Source organism: Ambystoma mexicanum, chromosome 5q (assembly GCF_040938575.1).
Source record: "Ambystoma mexicanum isolate Mex_15411 chromosome 5q, UKY_AmexF1_1, whole genome shotgun sequence".
Classification (NCBI taxonomy): Eukaryota; Metazoa; Chordata; class Amphibia; order Caudata; family Ambystomatidae; genus Ambystoma; species Ambystoma mexicanum.
Window position 1 is genome coordinate 1,372,940,454 of NC_090933.1, and position 18,373 is coordinate 1,372,958,826.

General features: G+C 45.1%; 1 protein-coding gene across 1 annotated transcript in view; it reads right to left on the minus strand.

Annotated features, from left to right (window-relative positions):
• Positions 1-18,373, minus strand: part of LOC138498167 (zinc finger protein 84-like) — a 408,351-nt gene that overhangs the window by 348,708 nt on the left and 41,270 nt on the right. The window contains exons 2-3 of the mRNA XM_069622046.1: positions 11,775-11,851; positions 4,437-6,347 (exon numbers count right to left, since the gene is read on the minus strand). Coding sequence (XP_069478147.1) covers positions 4,437-5,822 — 1,386 coding nt within the window. The 5' untranslated portion in view covers positions 5,823-6,347; positions 11,775-11,851. The remainder of the gene's footprint in view (positions 1-4,436; positions 6,348-11,774; positions 11,852-18,373) is intronic.

The window sequence follows — 18,373 nt, forward strand, 5'->3', positions numbered from 1 at the left end:
ATTCTGATTGGCCCTCACCGAGTCATTACCAGGCTGGGAATCCCTCTGTCGGGATTCCACGGCCTTTGTCCCCGGCAGGGGGCGTGGCAGCCCCTCAGCCAATGAGGATGCTCGAAGCGGGCCATCCCCGCTCAGAGCCTCCCCACGGCTGAGAGGCTACCTTCACCGCCCCGCCGGGTACAGAGATAAGGCTTTTTTTCTCCCTCCCCTTTCCTCCCTCCTCCCACCTATCTGCCCTCGCCACCCCACTTACCTTCTATGCCTTGGTCCCCGGTGGGGGACGATGGCAGTCGCCACACAGCTGGAGGCTTCCCTCGTCCCTCGCCGGGGATGCAGGTCCGTTTCTTTTATTTTTTAAACTTCCCACTCCGCCCTCTTAACCCCAATTACCTTTGTTTTGATCCTTTTTCGGGAGCGGACGCGCTGGGAACACACGCTTCGGGACAGAAAAAAAATGCTTTTAGTGCCCTGGTCACACAGATAATGCTTGCCGGGGTACTAATAGCAATATGACTCTCGCGGCGGGGGCATTACAGACTCATGTAATGCCCCAGGGCCTTTGTTAAGCCCGAGAGAATAACTATGGGCCCCGGGGCATTACCTGAGTCGGTAATGCCCCCGCTGCTCGGGTCATATTGCTTAATTATTTGCCTTGGAGCTTCTGTTTGGTCACCCTTTCCACCAGAAAGGTTTGCGTGCAGTGTGGACGATATATACATTAGCACGTTTCTGCATTATGTCTGCCAACTAGACTGCAGAGAACAAAGGGCAAAACCACCAGCATTAGCCTTTGATCCCTCCTTGGTTAGGTGTCTTATGACATTTTCTCTCATCTATGTCCACCTGACCTAGTGCGCTTTGTCATTCATTCAAAGGGTGATTTTTACGCATGTGAGAAGGGGTTGTGCCGAAACCCAGGAGTTGTTACAATGCTATCTTTCTCTGTATTTTCGGAGCACCCACTGTTCATAAGTAGCTCAAACATCTCCAATCATACTTTGACCAAGTCGCAGACCAGACTGCCTTCAACCCCCCCAAAATTCTTTCTTTTTTTGAGATTTCCTTCCCCAAATACCCAGCTTCTCACAGCTACGGGTGGAGATGAGTGCCATGTGCTGTACAAGACATTGCAACCTACGGTACACCTCATTATCTTTGAAATGTGGATTGACTATATGTCGCACAAATTCATTAAATAAAATAGGACTTCTGTTGTGGTCAGAAATGTGTAACCCATAGTCAAACTCAGAGGGATTTAAACTGGACGATAAGAAAGTTAAAAAAGTTCACAATCACATTTGCTCTAATATAAAACACCCCACTAATTAAAACTAATGTATCGCCTAGTGTTCCAGGAAGCAGTTTACACAAATGTGAAGCCAGAAAAAGAAGGATTTAACATAAAAATGGATGTATTACAATTTACTTTTAATGTTAAACACATAATGACATATTGGCTGAAACTCAATATTCTTATAAACAGCATTTCATTCAGTTTAAGAACTTAGGTGGGTAAGGTTTAAATTAGACATGATACTTATGCAGGAGTAGTTTTATTTGGTAAACATTTCTGTCCACTATTGCTTTTTGGAATTTGAAAGGAATGACTAATATCATTATGCCTAAAACACTTTCATTTTAAGCAGAAATGTACGAGTTATATTGTTTTATAGCTCATTGAATTGTTCTATTTCATTTTCCCTTTCCAATCTTTACAGAAATATAATTGAATGGAACACTTGACATCTTCTCCATGCCCTTCACACCAAACCAATTTCTTACAAAAGGGGAAAAAGCATTCAACTAGAAGTACTCTCCAGGTTAGACATGCATTTCTTGGCCATTCTGACTTCTGGAGTAAAACTGGAGATTCAAGTTTTATGAATTTCATTCTCTGATGAACATTGTATTGTGCCAAGTGTAGTCTAATTAGCCAAATGAGACTACAACTTATCTCCACTTGTATTAAAGAGGGTTCCAGATATTTTGAAATATTTTACTCCTTATGTTTTTGAGATGGAAGTAAAATTACATTTTGGGGGTTAAAAGAATGTAACTCATTCCCAGGGGAGGCATGCGTTTACTTTAAAAAACCACTGTAACTGAAACGGGTCTCTTTGCAATTCACACTTCTTTACACCTAGCAATTAAAGTTAGATATAGGCCAGCTAGTGCTATCTGTGTCACTAGGCTGTGCCTATCCATGAAGCCGAGCTGGTGGAAGTAGTGAAGCCAACACCTATGTTTCCACTGCTTCCAAGTTGATCGTTTTGTTGGGAGTATTTGCTATATTTCTGGGGAGTAAATATGGCCTTTATACCACTTATCGTGGGGACTGGGGGGGTATTAGGAGCACCTTCTTATTTAAAAGATCATTTTGTGAGCCACTTGCACATCCAGAGGATTATGGGGTTGGGCATTAAAACGAAAGGGAATCCAGCAAAATGTCAGGAAAGGCAAATGAGAAAGATATGTGTATTTAGCAAGCTTCTGAATATCCTGACAATATGGTGGCTTGCAATCCTAGGCCAAGGGTATACCTTCTATATAGATTAAACAATAACCAAGGCTACTACACGTTGCTACCTTCAGAAACGAGAAATGCTCATCTGGAGGGCTAGAGCTTAAGGTATAGGACAGTCAAGGGTGGAAGAATGAACTGCAGAACAGTGGGGGTGGGGGTTGCAGTACATTCTTCAAAACGGGGAGTCACAACAGGCACACTCAGCCAGACAAAGCACTATTAATCCCCATCTGAGCGATCACAGCAAGCCAGTGTAGATTCTACTTGAACAGAGTGATCTCAGCACATTTCTCAATGCCTGCAAGTAAGCAGGCTGGGACTGTATGTGCAACATGAGGCTTTGTTGCACAAGTCAAACAGTCAAGGAAATAAAATGGCATCGCCATAGCCCACAGAAACGGAGTATGAAGGATAAGGGGGCTATTCTGCAATAAATTAAGGCGGAAATTAACTGCTGCTAAACCATGGCATTTAAGGAACATGTGAACGCTTGCAGTCAGTTTCTACACCCAGGTAGCTGGCTAGAGCACGCAGGAGGCCAGGAAAGCACACATGGGGCAACCCAAACAACCAATATTCCAGTTTTGCCAGAGTTCAGCTTTAGCCAGTCAAATCCCATTGGCTTGCTCATATTTTACAGACAACTCTGAACATTTATTACGTTTTTGCTGATTTTTCAACTATACCCAAGAGGATCCAAGTTTTACGACAGTAAAATCTGAAGCTGTGGGACATTAGCCTGACCAGGGGCAGAAGATAAGGTGCTATGGATAGGTGAGAATGTGGAACTCTCTGGCATGCCACATTCTGTAAGCAGCGACTTTGATATCTAAGGCATCACTGCAGTTTATGGTGTATTAGGCTGGAAAGATTGCAAAATGTAGGCTGTGTCTCTGGTGCAGGCATCCCTTAGACCAGTGGTGCACATAATGTGCCCCGTGGGCCAAATGTGGCCCTCCAAGACAATATTTATGGCCCTCCAAGTCACAAGTTTAACAATGATTAAGTGCTGCCTGGCCTAAAGTCATTCAGTCAGTAATATCAGGTGTGTACAGCCTACGTGGTATAGTTTACGTCTTTACATTATGACGTGCAGTTTTAGTTGCATTTAAAAACGAAGGAACATAATACAAATAAATCTAAGTGGTAATGCCATTAAAAGGCTACATATCACGCTAGAGTGAAACTCGTAATACAAAAAGTAATCTTAAGTGAACTTTAAAACCTAGTTTCTTTTTACTGAAATTCTCGCATTGATGCCCCACCACCCGCTCTTAGCTATGGATAGTTCAGCACATGGTATGGTAGTGTGGTTGTTGTCGGCCTTTCAGTGAATCAAGTTGTGTGCCCCTGCCTTGGGATAAGTAGGAGACAATGGTCAATGGAGGCAAAGGCAACCGAGAGGTTAAAATGTTGATCATCAGGCAAAGCGTTCCATAGGAAGGATAGTTTAACACACAAGGTGCAGTCTTCATTCAGAATATGCCAGAAGGGATGCATTTAAAAAAACAGATTCCACCAATCATAATCAGCTGCTGTGGGCATGCCAAATGAAACTGGGAACAGATGTTATTAGGGAACAGATGGTGTTAGTTTCTTAGCAGTTTTTCCTCACTGTCCATCCTGAACTCCGTACCATTGACAATTTGCTCACTCCTCTCTGAAGCATCAATTGAAACAGAGATTTCACCACATACATGTCCTCTGTGTACTGAAGCATGTCCCACATTCACAACACTGACATGGATGCTCACAATTAGGTTTCTGTTCTTACTGAAGGGTTTTTCACATTCAGTTCATGGATAAGGTTTCGTTCTGTATGTATTCTCTGGTGGTGGCTAAGCTCTCCCTTCCAAACAAACTGTTTGTCACATTCAGTGCACTTATACGGTTTCTCACCTGTATGTGAAACCTGATGGTAATGAAGACCTCCGGGCTGACTGAACCTTTTCCCACATTCAGTGCACTCATGAGGTTTCTCACCTGTATGAGTTCTCTGGTGGAAAATAAGCTGTCCCTTCTGAACAAACCTTCTCCCACATTCCGGGCACTCATGAGGTTTCTCATCTGTATGAGTTCTCTGGTGGCAAATAAGACCTGCCTTCAAAAGAAAACACTTCCCACATTCAGTGCACTGATACGGTTTCTCACCTGTATGTGTTTTCTGGTGGCGATTAAGATCTCCCTTCAAAAGAAAGCTCTTCCCACATTCAGTGCACTTAGGAGGTTCCTCACCTGTATGTGTTCTCTGGTGGAGACTAAGCTGTGCCATCCAAACAAACCCTTTCCCACATTCAGTGCACTGATAAGGTTTCTCACCTGTATGTGTTCTCTGGTGGGAAATAAGATGTCTTTTCAAAAGGAAGCTCTTCCCACATTCAGTACACTCATGAGGTTTTACACCTGTATTGGTTCGCTGGTGGAGACTAAGATCTCCCTTCAAAATAAAGCTCTTCCTACGTTCTTTGCATACAAGAAGTTTCCCACCTGTATGCGTTCTTTGGTGGGAAATAAGCTGGATATTCTGAGCAAACCCTCTCCCACAATCAGTGCACATATGCGGTTTCCCACCGGTATGCATTCTCTGGTGGTCAGTGAGATGCCCCTTCTTAGCAAATGCTTTCCCACATTCAGTGCACTGATACGGTTTCTCACCTGTATGTGTTCTCTGGTGGGAAATAAGCCCACCATTCTGAGCAAACCCTTTCCCACATTCAGTGCACCAATAGTGTTTCTCACCTGTATGTGTTCTCTGGTGGTAAGTAAGTGGTCCCTTCTTAGCAAATTCTCTCCCACATTCATTGCACTGATAAGGCTTCTCACCTGTATGCGTTCTCTGGTGGGAAAGAAGTCCGCCCTTCTGAGTAAACCCTCTCCCACATTCAGTGCACCTATGAGGTTTCTCACCTGTATGTATTCTCTGGTGGTTAGTAAGATGTACCTTCTTCGCAAATTCTTTCCCACATTCACTGCACTGATATGGTTTCTCACCTGTATGTGTTCTCTGGTGGTGACAAAGATGTCTCTTCGAAAAAAAACTCTTCCCACATTCAGCACACTCATGAGGTTTCTCACCTGTATGCGAGAACTGATGGTGAATCAGGCTTGTTTTGTGACTGAACCTTCTGCCACATTCTGTGCACTGATAAGGTTTCTCACCTGTGTGCGTTCTCTGGTGTCGAATAAGATTTCCTTTCAAAAGAAAGCTTTTCCCACATTCAGAACACTGATAAGGTGTGTCTCCTAAGGTTTCAGGTAGACAATACGTATATTTATTGCATAGTACCTTTTCCTGCATTGTTACGGGTTCTAGCCAATTTATTTTGTCCGCTTCTTAATAAGAGACTCTTTCTATTGAACTGCTTCTCAAATTGTTCTGACAGCTTAAAATATTCAGTGCTTTGACACCATTTGTCCATTCGTATTGACAGGCGTGTCTCAAAATACTTTGAACAAAACAGCCTTACATTCAGACAATACATTAAAAAAAATCACTCAAATTTGTTCTCTCAGGAATAATAGGAAAATTAAAAAGGCTTTTGATACACTGTTGTTATCATTATCAAACAAAGTTGGCAGACATCTTCTGTAGCTCTGTGCTACTGCATGCTCCTAGAAGTGTGTTGAATGGACAGAACTCCTCATGTATTCCATAGCTTTCTCAATCCCAGTTCCTGAATAATCTGAAAATATGACTGGACCACAATCTTGTAGCCTTCTAAGATGTTAGGAATTCACACATTGTATCAATGAAGCTTTGCACTTTATTAGTCCAGAGAATTTAACAATCACTGTTATTGCTTTTGTTTGTGGCATTGATCACCTATTGAAATAAAAGGAGAAGCCCATTATTAGTTTCAATATATTCACAATTGCAGGAATCAAGAACAGGCAGAATGGTTCTCAGTAGTAGTAGTGATGTGCATTATATATTTACTGACATAGTATCTAATACGACTGTGAAGTGCCATCTATAGGGGAAAGGCAGCATACATTATGGCAGAAGTGGTGGTGCTTCAATGATCAAATACAATGCAACAGGGGTCATATGCAGCAGAAATAGTGCAATTCATTTTTATTTAGAACCGCCTAGTATCCAAAAGCATGAGGAAAAAGGGATCACAGAGCCTGGGTGAACAAAACATTTTATATGGATATTTCAATCCTGCATATTATACGCAAAGGGATTCACAATGACATACAAAAGGGAATTATGGAGGACATGAACGGGAACGCACCAAGGTAAGCTGGTCACGACTTCCCACATCCACTGAATTTCAAGGCGTTTGTTGCTTTAAATCCATCTGTGCAATTTAACAGCTTGTGAATCTCTATTCTTTGTCTAAGTTGCCCCGGTCCCCTAAACCTCTACCCACTATGTAGACGACTCAAGGTGCACTGCTTCATCAGTTGAAAGAACATGATGAAATTGGTTGCATAGATGCCACTCTGTGGTATAATCCAGCCTTTCAGAGGAATAAGAAGCTGTTGTTTTGAAATAGTTGGGCATTGAAAGGTGTGCTGTGTGTGGGTGATTAGATGGAGGGGGGATCAGATCTTTGGGTTTTTGAAATTATAGGATAAATATGGCCGAGGTAGGAGTGAGAAGCATAGATATATGGAGTTGTGTACTCTATTGTCTCAGAGGATTAGTTTGCTGCATGCACCCCTTTGGCCAATACAACCTTATCTTTTCAAGATTTTTGACCGTCCACCACAGATGGTGTTGTCGTTTCTTCTACTTATGCCAGTTGAGATGGTGGTTGCCGTTCGGTGGGATCGTTTACGATCTAAATGGTCTGCGGAGCTCGGCTGTGGCTTGTCAGAAAGTGAATGAGAGGGGGCAATTGAATCTACTATGCCGAGTAAGATCTTAACTTGAGACTTGTAGTCAGGCTGTATTGGACCCTGGATAGAATGTGTTCCTTTGGCCTTCAGGGAGATGATCATTGTTGGGGTGTGGCAGGTGGGAGGGACATTAGTGCACATGCGGGGTTGTACTAGGGTGCAGGTGTTTTGGAGAGAGATCCTTGATCGCATAGAATTGATGCAAGTATTTCAAGATGTATGAAACATACAATGCTATGATATGATATGGCATTTGTAACGCGCCTATACACAAGTGTTTCAAGGCGCGACGAGGCATGGAGGGGGGAACAAGGGGAAGACAGACAACGATCCTACTAGGCCAGGTGTCATTCAGACCATGCAAGTGCAGGGGTAGGGGGAAGGGAAAAAGTGCAAGGGAAAGGGGAGGGGGGAAGTGCAGTACAAAGTAAGTAGAATAAAAATAAATAAATAGGGCCAGCTGGTGGCAAGTGCAAGGTAAGTGCAGACAAGTGTTGGGAAGGGGGGCTGTAGGGATACAGAGACAGTCCCGCAGTGCAGGGTTTGCCAGGGAGGCAGTGCAAGTGGAGAGTGGCTGGGTCGGTGGTTGAGTGGATGAAATAGAGGAGCTGCTTATTGTTCAAGAATGTGGTTGTTTAGAACTCTGGTGGTTGCTCAGAAGCACATTTTAAATGTATTGACAACCAGGAAAAAGCCTCAGATAGATGAATGGATACATTATTTGGTTATGCTGTCTGCATATGAGAAAGTATTGTACAAAGAGAAAGACGGCTCTGACATGTATGGGGGAGTTTGGTCACCCTTTAATGATCTGCATGGGTATTTGCGGGACTGCTGTGGGGCTCTGATTTGGTTATGTGATTGTGCACAATTGGGTTGGGTGTGTTTTTTTTCCAGTTGTTAGTTGTGTGGGTTTTACATATAGTTTAATGTAATTAATGGATTCTTTTAATTCGCTTTCCTATTGAATTACTGATCTTAATTGACTTGTTGTGGTTTCACAAAACATTATCGAATTGCTAAAATTGGTTGTTTAGGAACTGCATTGTACTTCTTTTATTTCTTTTCTTTAAACTGTTTATTTATTGACACTTGACATGTGCGAAACAACATATACTTATATTGCACAGTGGAGCATGACAAAACCGAGTACAATCATACAGTTTACAATAATATACTCATGAAGTATTGCGGTGGAGCATGTTGGCTATTCAGTTCATGGCGAGGAGTCTCCCCTGGCTCGAAACATATGGAAAGCAGACCATATGTCCTTTAGGCGGTTGACATTTGTCAGTCGGGTGTACAGTTCCTCCATATCATTTGCCCAGTGTGAGGGAGGACGTTATCCGTTATCACAAGTAGACGCTGACGCAAGAGCTGCAATTTTCACAACCTTTATTCATGGTTTAAGAGGGGCTGGAAAGCTCCTATCTTGCCCTATTCTCAACCATCAAACAAAAGGAAAATACAATCCTAGTCAGTGCTTAGTCAAAATAAAATGGCCTTTACTAATAAACCTAATGCCTGCCCTCTTTCTAATACAATAAATGGAATATGTAATGCAAAATGGGAAATCAGTGTTCAAAAGAAATGTCAGTAAACTCCTGGAAAGTAAGTGAAATTCGCTTAAAGAGGCAAAGTGAAATATATAGAAAGGACTATGAAGTTTGTAAATGTATGCAACACACGTATGAGAGAAACCCTTGCAGCACAGTGTACCGGCGGAGTTCAAGACAGGACAGTACAGACAGTAAAGATATGAAGAATTGTCAAGTCTACAAGTGTATGCAATACATGTATAAGGAAAGCCCTGGTAGAAGAGTATACCAGGCGGATTTAAGAGAGAACCAAAGAGGTTATCAAGTTTGTGAGAGTGCACCAGATAAAAGCTCAGAGAATATACACCTGAGAAAAGTCCTGGCAGAAAATATACCAGGCAAGTTAAAAGCTGCAAGAACATATATAGGAGGAGAAAATCCCAGGTAAGAAAGTTTACCAGATAGGTTTAAACCAGAAGTGTAAAAAAAGCCCTGGCAAGAAAGAATGCCAGGCAGACCAAAGGTGCAAGAATAATACAGTTACAAGAGACTATCAAGTCTGCAAATCGGGGAAATTCTCACATGAAAAAGCTCTGGCAGGAGAGTATACCAGGCCAATTTAAAGTGTGAGAACATAGACACGAGAAAAGCCCTGGCAGGAAAATGTAACAGGCAAATTGAAGGTACCGGTATACACCTATATGGGAAAGAGGGTATCAGGCAAAGCCAAGTCATAAAAAGCCAAACCGACAAGAAACGCCCTGGCAGGAGAGTACACCAGGCATAGTCAAATTGAACAGTGTGAACTATACAGTGCCTAAGAAAGTCCTGCGCAGACCTCAAAAGGAAGTGGAAACCTGGCAGGAGAGTACACCAGAGATAAGAGTAAAACACTAACATCCAAGTTATTTCGCGTGTATGGTCAAACAATCTTGAAGAACTGATATTCCTGAAACACAAGGAAGAGAGAAGAGAAATCCTGGGGAAGGGAACCATCCTCTGCAACAATTAACTCTATCCTTCTGGATGCTTTTTTTGTGTTGGCGTTACGCATTTCCTTTTTGAACATCTGCGCACTACTGAAGGCCAAAAACATTTTTCCTTTTCACCATAGTTATTTTTCTTAGATGCGAGGGGCAGAATAGTACTTTGGATACGGGACGATTTGCTTTAGACATCCTGACCTTGGACAGACCCTTAGTTTTGGTTTTAGGTATGGAAACACCTCTTGGAGTAGGGACAGAGAGGCATTTCCCAACCCCCTTTTATTTTAATAAAGATCTTTGGCCAAAACATGAATCCACTGTGTCTGCGTCTCATTCCTGGCTCTTCACAGTAGGGACGCACCCTGTGAAGAGCACATTTATGAAAACAGGGCACAGGGTTTGTAATGGCAATAGGCCAGGCAAAGATTTAAAGCACTACTGTCCTCCCCATTGAGCGGTGAACCCTTACGAATTACAAGCAGACACACAACCAAAGCCAATAAATCCCTGAAATTCAAACTCAAGAGTGGTGTCCTGGTCACGTCATTACTGGGCACCTGGGGCTGGAAGGAGATAAGGGGGAGCCGTGTTGGAACGTTACATGATTTGGGATAGAAGGTGCAGCGGTGATGCCAATAAATTAAGTACAAAGTTGGGGGTGCAGTTTTGTGCGCTGAAGCATCTAGTATACTGAGAAGGCCTATTGTCTTATCAAAGCAAAAACAAAGAGGTGATGGCTGGAAGGTTTAGAATGAATCTTAACCTCTACCATTGCTATGGGCAACCCTCCAGACCATCGTTCTACGCCTGCCAAGCCATTACAGACGGGGAAAGACCATATGCAAATCAGGCGTGGTCTCATCCCAAAAGGGGCAGTCCAGCTCAAACTGTTAAGTCACATCCCTTCAGCACGAGACCCTAAGCATCCCCAAACATGTTTCAGCCTTGTTTGGACTCATCAGTGAGGAGTAGCTTGGGTCTCTTGGCATAGCAGGCACGGGACCCACGTCTGGGCATACCCATCCCACTTGGGGTGAAAAGTAAAAATAAAGAGGTGATGGCTGGAAGGTTTAAAATTAATCTTAACCTCTGGCATTGCTCTGGGCAACCCTCCAGACAATTGTTCTTCGCCTGCCAAGCCATTACAGAAGGGGAAAGACCATAGGCTTGCAGGGCCTAAAACCCAAGCTACTCCTCACTGATGAGGCCAAACAAGGCCGAAACATGTTTGGGGATGTTTGTGGTCTTGTGCAGAAGGGATGTGACCAAGCAGTTTAGGCTGGACTGCCGCTTTTGTGGTGGGACCAAGCCTGATTTGCATATGGTATTTCCCCTTTTGTAATGGCTTGGCAGGTGAAGAAGAACGATGGTCTGGAGAACACAATACAATAAAAATAAAAAAGCCTGTATGTTCAATAACCTTTTCTAGAGGCGGTTATGAAAAATGTGCCTTACCTTATATTCTACGATATAGCCTGCCCTCGGCCCCTGCTACTAAAAGTGGCCACGGAGGTATGGCTAATGATGATCAAGTTGGCTAGGAGGATAGCTCAGTTGGAAAAGAACTCAAGTATTGTAGAACATGCTGATTTGTATCAGCTGCAAATTAATAACAGGATCTGCACTGTGCAAATTTACAGTACTGAGTCTTAGACTCTAAGTGCATGAGTTATTCAAAATTATGGATAATTTACAGCTCAGTTTCACAATGTACGCACATGCTGCAAAGTAACTACGTATTAGTGACACCACATTTTTACAGTGCATTCTGAATAAAGTCCGCCTTCTTGGTGGACACAGAAAGAAAATACTCCTCCATCCTGCCCTTCCAAGCTGTTTAACACAGTGAATGTTCCAGTGAGCAGTGGGGCTACATACCTGCACTTCCACATGCTTCCAGTGTTCCAGCTCTCAGAAGTGGCTGTTCGGTGACATGTTGGTGCTGTATGGCTCACCTAGACAAACAACACAACATCAGAGGTTAGTGGTGTGTAAACACTGCAAGTTGACATCTTGAGGGCCCTTCCATGGTTCTGACAATTACTGTGTCCCTGCACATCCTTTACATATGTGGGAGGGAATGACAAAGTTATTAAACGTAGTGACTACCTTATTCCTAGTCCTTAGTCCCCTTTCATCCCTACTCGTGGGACATTCTGTCCATCGGGACCGGAGCACTTTTTAAAAGCATCAAAAATGTACTGGTTTGTCCTTGTTTCATTTTTACGTGGCTACAGCACACGCCACAGCTCGCCTTTCTGAGCTCCGCCCGGCGCATCGCCCTTCAGTCCTTTCCTATCACCAAAGTAATAGAGGATACTTTTTAGAGGGGACAGCGGGCGTATGGAGGAAAGGGGACTATGGGCTAGGAGTAAGGTAGTCACTACGGTGAGTGACTTTGTCATACTCCTATGTCCCGTCCCCTTTCCTCCATACTTGTGGGAGAATCCCAAGCACTGGCCATAGGAAGTACAGGTGGATGGAAATTTCCCTTATAGGAACAAATTATTAAGAACTGCCTGGCCGAATTGGGTATCGGCCCGGGAGCTCAGTTCAAGACAGTAATGTCTGCAAAAAGCCGATGGGGAGGCCCACGTAGCTGCCTTGGCGATGGACTCCCAAGGGACATACTTTTGGAAGGCAACAGCGGCCGCTTTGCCTCAGACCAGATGTGCATGGATGCCTTTTGGTGGTTGAAGGCCCTGTAAGTTATAGGCCTCTGAAATACACAAAGCAATCGAACGGGAGATGGATGCTTTAGAGGTCGGCTTCCCTTTAGGTTCACCAAACGGGACAAAGAGTTGTGAGGAAGTTCTGAGATCACTAGTTCTATCGAGGTAGAATTTCAGAGCCCGTCTGTCGTCGAGGTTGTGCAGAATTCTCTCTGCTTCAGAGCCCGGGTTCGGGAAGAAGACTGGCAGGGATATTGACTGGTTCAAATGGAATTTAATGACTACTTTAGGAAGAAAGGAAGGATGAGTACTAAGCACAACCTTATCCTTTTTGAAATTTTTTTTGAAACTTTATTGATTTTAACATAAACAATAACAAATTACATAACCCCGATTGAATACCCCCACCCAATGCCCACCTCATACCCCAAACCTCCCACCTCCCTGCACTCTCCCCCCTTACCCTCCCCTCTACTCGGCTCGTCTACTGTCTCTACATTAGTCTTCATCACATTGACTCAACAAGAAACAAAAAAAAAAAAACAGTCTCTTCAGACATACAATTTAGCAATCCTCCCTTCCCAACTCGTTCCCATCGAAAAGAGCACCCTCTGTGGCATCTCCCCTTTTCACCCTTAGGCACTTGCCACTGAATTCTGCTCCATTCCTGTCTCAGTTGCCATGTATTGTCTAAAGGGACCCCAATAGTCCAGTGGTCGACTAGCAGGGGGCAGCGTGGAGGCATACCTAGTTTCATTAAGTTCACACATTCTCATATTCTCAAGCCAGGATGCAAACGTTGGAGGAGTATTCCTACCCCAGGCCCTGGCCAGGACATACCGAGCCACCCCAATTGCCATGCCCAGAGGTTTCTTAACAGTCCGCGACTCCCCTTCAATTAATGCCAGAAGCCATTGTACAGGTGAAAAGTTCCGTTCTGCAGAGAGCATCTCTTTCGCAGCCCAATATGATCGTATGTTAGGGCATGCCCATGCCATGTGATAGAAATCTGCTGCCACCTCCCCACATCTTTTGCATGTTATGTCCCTCTCCGGGTAAAACCTGCTAAGCCTCTGCGGTGTATAGTAGGCCTGGTGTAAGAATTTATAATGCACCACCCTATGCCTGGCATTGAATGAAATAGTTCTAGTCTGCATAGACACCCGCTTCCATTGTGTCTCGCTCAGCTCCATTCCCAATGAGGCCTCCCAGGCCACTCTAAATCCCTGTCTCGCTGTTCCATTGTCATTTCTGATCAACGTACATATAGTAGCAACAATCTTCTTATCTGTCAGGGGTTGGACAACATGATGTTGCACTAAATGAGGCACAGGGGCTCTCGGGAATTCAGGCCCTTTTGACTTTAACACTTCTCTAAGTCTATAGAGTCCCTGCATTATGTTCCCCCTGAGCCCGCAGTTCGTCCCATAATTTAAACTGCCCCCCTACCACCACTTCACCTAACTTCCAAACCTCCAGCTTCTGAAAGTGGTCTTTAAATGACTTCTCTGATGTGAGCGAAATCCCAGTACTATCATATATGGGCAAATTAGGGTGATAATTCGGAGAGGACCTAGTCACTTGTGCAAGGCGTTTCCATGCCCGACAAGTTACCGAGATCGGATGGATCTCCCCCTTTGGGGGTTGGCCTCCACTCCCCCTTAGCGTGCCCAGCAGATTGTCCGGAGAAGATACAGCAGGAGCAACCCTTATATGCGGCATATTAGATTGTGGATCCCCCCATCCTGCCATGTACTGCAGCTGTGCCGCCAAATAATACAGTTGAAGATTCGGATACTCCAGGCCTCCATTTTCATACGCCGCTGTCAAAGTTTCATATGCGATTCGGGGTTGCCTACCCGCCCACACCAGTCTGACCATCATCCTCTTGACTCGAGACCAGAAACTGCTTGGGGGCCAGAGGGACACATTGTTAAAAACATACAGCATCTTGGGCAAGATAACCATTTTAGCTAAGGCCACCCGGGCTGCCTGGGAAATCGGTAGGCGGATCCATGATTCCACCCTCTGTTCCATGGCCTCCAGGGCTTTGATGTAATTGTCCATATAAAGAGTCTTCACCTGGGTGGACACTGTAATACCTAGGTATCGAAGGCCCTGAGGACACCATCGAAAACCCCCCTCAATCTACTCTTGCCGTACCCCCGGAGTCAGAGGTAGGATCTCTGACTTGTTCCAATTAATCCGAAGGCCAGACAGTTCCCCAAACCTCTCCACCGCCTGAGTTAATGGGGTTAAGTTCCCATTAGGATATTTAACATATAACAGAATATCATCTGCATACAATGAAATAATCGTACGTGACCTATTTACCCATATGCCTTTCTGAATGTGCATTTCCCGGATATGGCATGCCAGTGGCTCCATGGCCAGGGCAAATAAACTAGGGGAGAAGGGACACCCCTGGCATGTACCCCGAGTGGGATATATGGCATCCGAAACCACCCCGTTTGTGTATACCATAGCCCTGGGAGTTGTATATAGCAATTTTATCCAAACGATATATGTAAGACCTAGACCCGAACGATGGTGTACCTCAAACAGAAAAGGCCACTCCATCGAATCAAAGGCCTTTTCTGTATCAAGGGCCGCTACTGCTATTGGTACCTCGGGGTTAACATTATGCATTAGATGAAACAAGCGTCTCAAATTATTCTGTGTGGATCGTCCCGGAATAAAACCAGCCTGGTCTGGCAGTACCAAGGCAGGCATGTATGGCACCAATCGGTCGGACAGAATTTTTGCCAAGATTTTATTGTCGGTATTGATTAGTGACAACGGTCTATAGGATGCTAGTTGTCGAGAATCCTTACTAGGTTTGGGGAGCACCGTCACCAACGCTGACCAAGTAGTTTCTGGAAGGACACCCCTAGATCTAGGCCCCTCGAACATCTGCAGTAGTTGGGGAACCAAAATCGATGCATATACTTTATAAAATTCAATCGTTAACCCATCCATACCCGGGGCCTTACAATTGGGGAGAGCCTTGATAGCCTTCTGGATTTCCTCTTCAGTGATCGGTACGTTCAGCGCCTCTCCTTGCTCCCTCTCCAGCCAGCCAAGTGCCACCTCATCTAAGTATTGCACCAGAACATCATGTCCCTTTGTACAACGAGAGCTATATAGCTCCTTGTAGTAACCCCAGAATTCCCGGTTTATCCCCTGTGGATCTCTAACAATGTCCCCATTTCGTCCCTCAATCTCCATAATGGGAGGGTTATGATGCTCTTGTCTTATGGCCCAGGCCAGGGTCCTGCTCGGCCTACCCCCCTCACCATACCTCACCGCAGCAATAGGGTCGCCCAAACATTTCTCTTGGCTTTCCGCCAGGTGCTTAAACTCCTCCCTGCGATCCCTTAGCTCTCGCTGAAGATCAGGTGTAGCCCCTCTCCCCACCTCGTTCTCCAGATCCTGGATGCTTCTCTCAAGTCTACCCATGGACCTCAGGATCATTTTCAGCACCCACCCTCTTTGGATATACAGCACCCCTTTATGTATGCCTTAAAGGCGTCCCAAATTATATTTTGATCAGGAACATAACCATTATTAATTTCAAAAAAAGTTTGTATGTCTTGCCTTATCCCTTCTTTGAACGTCGCATCTTCCAAAGCCAAGGCTCTCAACCTCCAACAGCGTCGTCCAGGCACCTGTGCAAGACCAGCAAAGCAGGCCAGCACTGGCGAATGGTCCGAAAGGGTGCAGGGAAGTATAACGGCTGTTGTAACTGTGCGTGCCATTGAGCAAGTTGCCATAATATAGTCAATCCGCGATGAACTATGATGGACCCCCGAATAAAAGGTATATTCGTTAGTCCCCGGGTGTTCACCCCGCCAAACATCATACAGATTATGATAGGTGGATATTTCAGCCCATGCCTTTGCCGCCCGGGAGAGAGCTTGCTGTGCCGTAGTCGATCAGTCCATTTCAAGTGTAAGAGCAAGGTAAAAATCCCCCATCCACACAATCTCATAAGATGGGAATTTATAAATATGTTGCGCACATTGATAGAAAAACTCAGGGGTATCTGTATTAGGTGCATAAATATTTATAAAGTCTATCTTAGTGTTGTGGATCTCCCCAGCTAGAATCAAACACCGCCCTTCTTCATCACTAGTTTGTTCACGCAGCCTAAACTGGAGGGAGTTATGAATATACGTGGCAACTCCCCTAGAATGTGTGGAATATGATGAGCAATATCTATGCACTCCCCATCCAGGGAGTCCAGGAAGAGGGGCGTCGCTAGCCAGGCGCGGTTCTTGCAGGCTTAGTACATTAACCTTGTGAGCCTTCGCAAAATTAGCTATTGCCCGCATCCTTTTCTGATTCGTAAACCCCCGAATGTTCCATGTCATTACTACTAGTGATCCACCCCCCCACCGCTGGAGAGCTCAATACAGCCACATCACCTAATAGGTGTCGAATGATGCAGATTCAGTCCCTAGGGGCTGCCCCACATTCATAGCCTTCGTACAAAGAGGACAACAGATAAAACCCGTTGTAGAAGACCCAATACACTCCAACCCCAAATGAGACAACCAAACCAACTCAGATCAACCCAATTGCACTCCATCTCAATCCCCCCCATACCCTCCCACGCCAGAAACCATAACCTACCGGCAACCCTCCCATACCCTTAACTGTACCCAAACAGTGCCGCAGTTCCCACGGCTATTGGGGCTCCGATGGCAGGCCCATGGCTCCATAGGGCAACGGCCCCAGCATGATCAGTCTCTCCATCGCCTCCAAGGGCCACAGGAAATCCCGACCCTAATCCTCCCTGTGTAAGACGCACCACAAGAATAGCATATACATCTCAGGGATAATGCCCAGGCGAGCCCCCCGGGTCAGGTAAATCTCTATCAAATTGTGTCGCTGCCTCCGGTGTGGTAAAAAAACACTGTTGATCCTTTGTGCTGTACACGCAGCTTGGCTGGGTACATCATTGCATATGTTATCCCTTTTTTCCGAAGAATTTCCTTTGCTGCTTGAAAAGTCTTCCTCTGGTCTTGAACCTCTGGGCTAAAATCAGGGTACAGGCGGATAGTAGAGTTCCCCCATTTCAACTCTTTCTTCTCACGTGCCGCACGTAGGATAGCGTCACTGTCTCGGTAACAGAAGATTCTGGCAATTATGGGTCATGCGGGTGCACCTGGAGGCGGTCTCGCCGCCAGCGAGCGATGAGCGTGCTCCACCATGTACATTTTAGAGAGCGGGGGGTTATCAAGTATATCAACAAGGAGCTTCTCTATGAACGTTTCCATGTTGTCTATGTTTGTGGATTCTGGGACTCCCAGAATGCGAACGCGAACGTTGTTTCTCCTAGCACGGCCCTCTAAATCTGCATTCTTCACCACTATTTTCTTAACCACCTGCTGCAGGTTGGCCATGTCGCGTTGCAGCTGCGCAACATTATCCTCAGTTGGTCCAATTCTCTGTTCAGCTTCCCCCATGCGTCCGCAAAGCTTCTCAATCTGCACCACTGAGATATCCATCTTGCTGGAAAGGGTGTCAATCTTAGCCCCGAGGCTATCCGTGCTACCCTACAATGCCAACAGCGTCTGGTTCAGGGCAATTATATCCACTTGCTCCACAGCATGTGGTTATGAACCAGTGCTCGAGCCCTGAGCCTGGTCGGCGCAGGTGAACTGGTCCATCCTCGCCTGTTTTTTGTGGTTGCCCCCATCGCCCAGATGCAATATGCCAGTACTTGTTATTGCAAATGTGGTAGCTGCCCCAGTTTCCGCCCCAACCCTGCAGCTATCACCCCAGACAAGGTGTAGTGCA